Source organism: Alosa alosa, chromosome 4 (genome assembly GCF_017589495.1).
Source record: "Alosa alosa isolate M-15738 ecotype Scorff River chromosome 4, AALO_Geno_1.1, whole genome shotgun sequence".
In the NCBI taxonomy this organism is placed as follows: Eukaryota; Metazoa; Chordata; class Actinopteri; order Clupeiformes; family Clupeidae; genus Alosa; species Alosa alosa.
Genome location: NC_063192.1, coordinates 23,356,132 through 23,357,507, shown reverse-complemented (window position 1 = coordinate 23,357,507; position 1,376 = coordinate 23,356,132). Strand labels below are relative to the sequence as shown.

Sequence of the window (1,376 nt, the reverse complement as noted above, 5' to 3'; positions counted from 1 at the left end):
GAGCGCCCTGCCTGGACAAAAATAACTGGCTGAATGATCTAGTTGGGGAGAGCACGGATAGGAAATGACCAGAGTGTCATTTTGGCATTATCACATGAATAAAGGATGGGGATGGCAGTTGTGAACCGTGAACCATGACCATTGCCTCTTAATGATTGCTGCAGTGGGCAGCACATTTTTTTTTTGTTTTCGTTCCTGGGCATCAGATTGATGTGTTCTCTCCCCGGTAGGAAGGTCATGTTCCATCACTCTGCATCAGTATTAATTGTGGGAAGGAGAAATGCAAAATAGGGTCCTCATTCAAGAGGAATGGATGTCACGGTGCAAGACAACTCTCCTTCATCAAATGGTCATCCCGCTTTCCCTCCCTCTCTCTCTCTCTCTCTCTCTCTCCCTCTCTCCCTCTCCATCACAGAATACAATCTTGTCAGCCAGTAGGAAGAGAGAGAGAAAAAAGAGAGAGAGAGAGAGAGAGCGGGGATAATACCTTGTGAATGCTTGATGAATGTAGTGGTCAGGCTTAGGCTGTCAGGCTGCTCTTTGGCTGTGCGGCAGGCAAGCACACAGAGAGAGCGTGAACACAGTGTCTGCGTGCGCATGCCTATGCGCGTGTGTGTCAGAGTGTAAGCGTGCGGTGTGTAGTGTGTGTATGTGCGTGTGTGTGAGCGCACGCACACACAGCGATAGACCGATCGAGCTCTGAGGCATTCCATCATCAGCTACACCCCTGCAGCCAGTCCCTCTCCTTACCCTCCTCCTCCTGGAGAGAGAGAGCAAGAGAGAGAGAGAGAGAGAGAGAGGGAGAGAGAGAGTCACGCAATACGCAAGGCACATCACGACAAGAAGTCTGAAATCTGCCCAGTCGAAGACTCCTCTTGCCTCTCTCTCCTTGTCACTGCTCTTCCGCTTAGCCAGAGGAGAGGGGAAAAAAGAGAGAGAGAGAGAGAGAGAGAGCAAGAACGAGCGAGCGAGAAAGAGAGAAAAGGAAGAAGAGAGAGTCGTCGAGAGCCCACACTGCTTCTCCTCCTCCTCCGTGGCTGCGTGAGCGAGGGAGGGTGTTTTTTCTCTCTCTGCCTCTCTCTTTCTCTGCATTTGCTTGGTGCGGAGCCGCGGAGACAGAAGGCAGCTGAAGCCGGTGCCTAGTCTCTGAAGAGGCCAGGATGCTAAACAACGTGACAGACGGAGAGGAGGGGGATGGAGGACCCAACAGTCAGGGTGAGTCACCCCCCAGTGTGTGTGTATGTGTGTGTGGGTGTGTGTGTGTGTGTGTGTTGACGTGTATGTGGGTGGCTGCACTTTGTATGCAGAGAGTTGGACAGCATTGTACTGTATCACCCTCTTTGCAGCAGAAAAGTGTGTGTGTGTGTATGTGTGTC

At 51.7% G+C, this 1,376-nt stretch overlaps 1 protein-coding gene across 2 annotated transcripts in view; it reads left to right on the top strand.

The window, feature by feature from the left end:
- The first annotated feature begins 528 nt into the window (after positions 1-528).
- Positions 529-1,376, top strand: part of slc12a5b (solute carrier family 12 member 5b) — an 82,985-nt gene continuing 82,137 nt past the window's right edge. Inside the window, exon 1 of one of the 2 annotated variants that reach the window (XM_048240734.1) lies at positions 529-1,215. In XM_048240734.1, coding sequence (XP_048096691.1) covers positions 1,161-1,215 — 55 coding nt within the window. In that variant the 5' untranslated portion in view covers positions 529-1,160. The remainder of the gene's footprint in view (positions 1,216-1,376) is intronic. The other variant, XM_048240735.1, reaches the window with a different exon arrangement.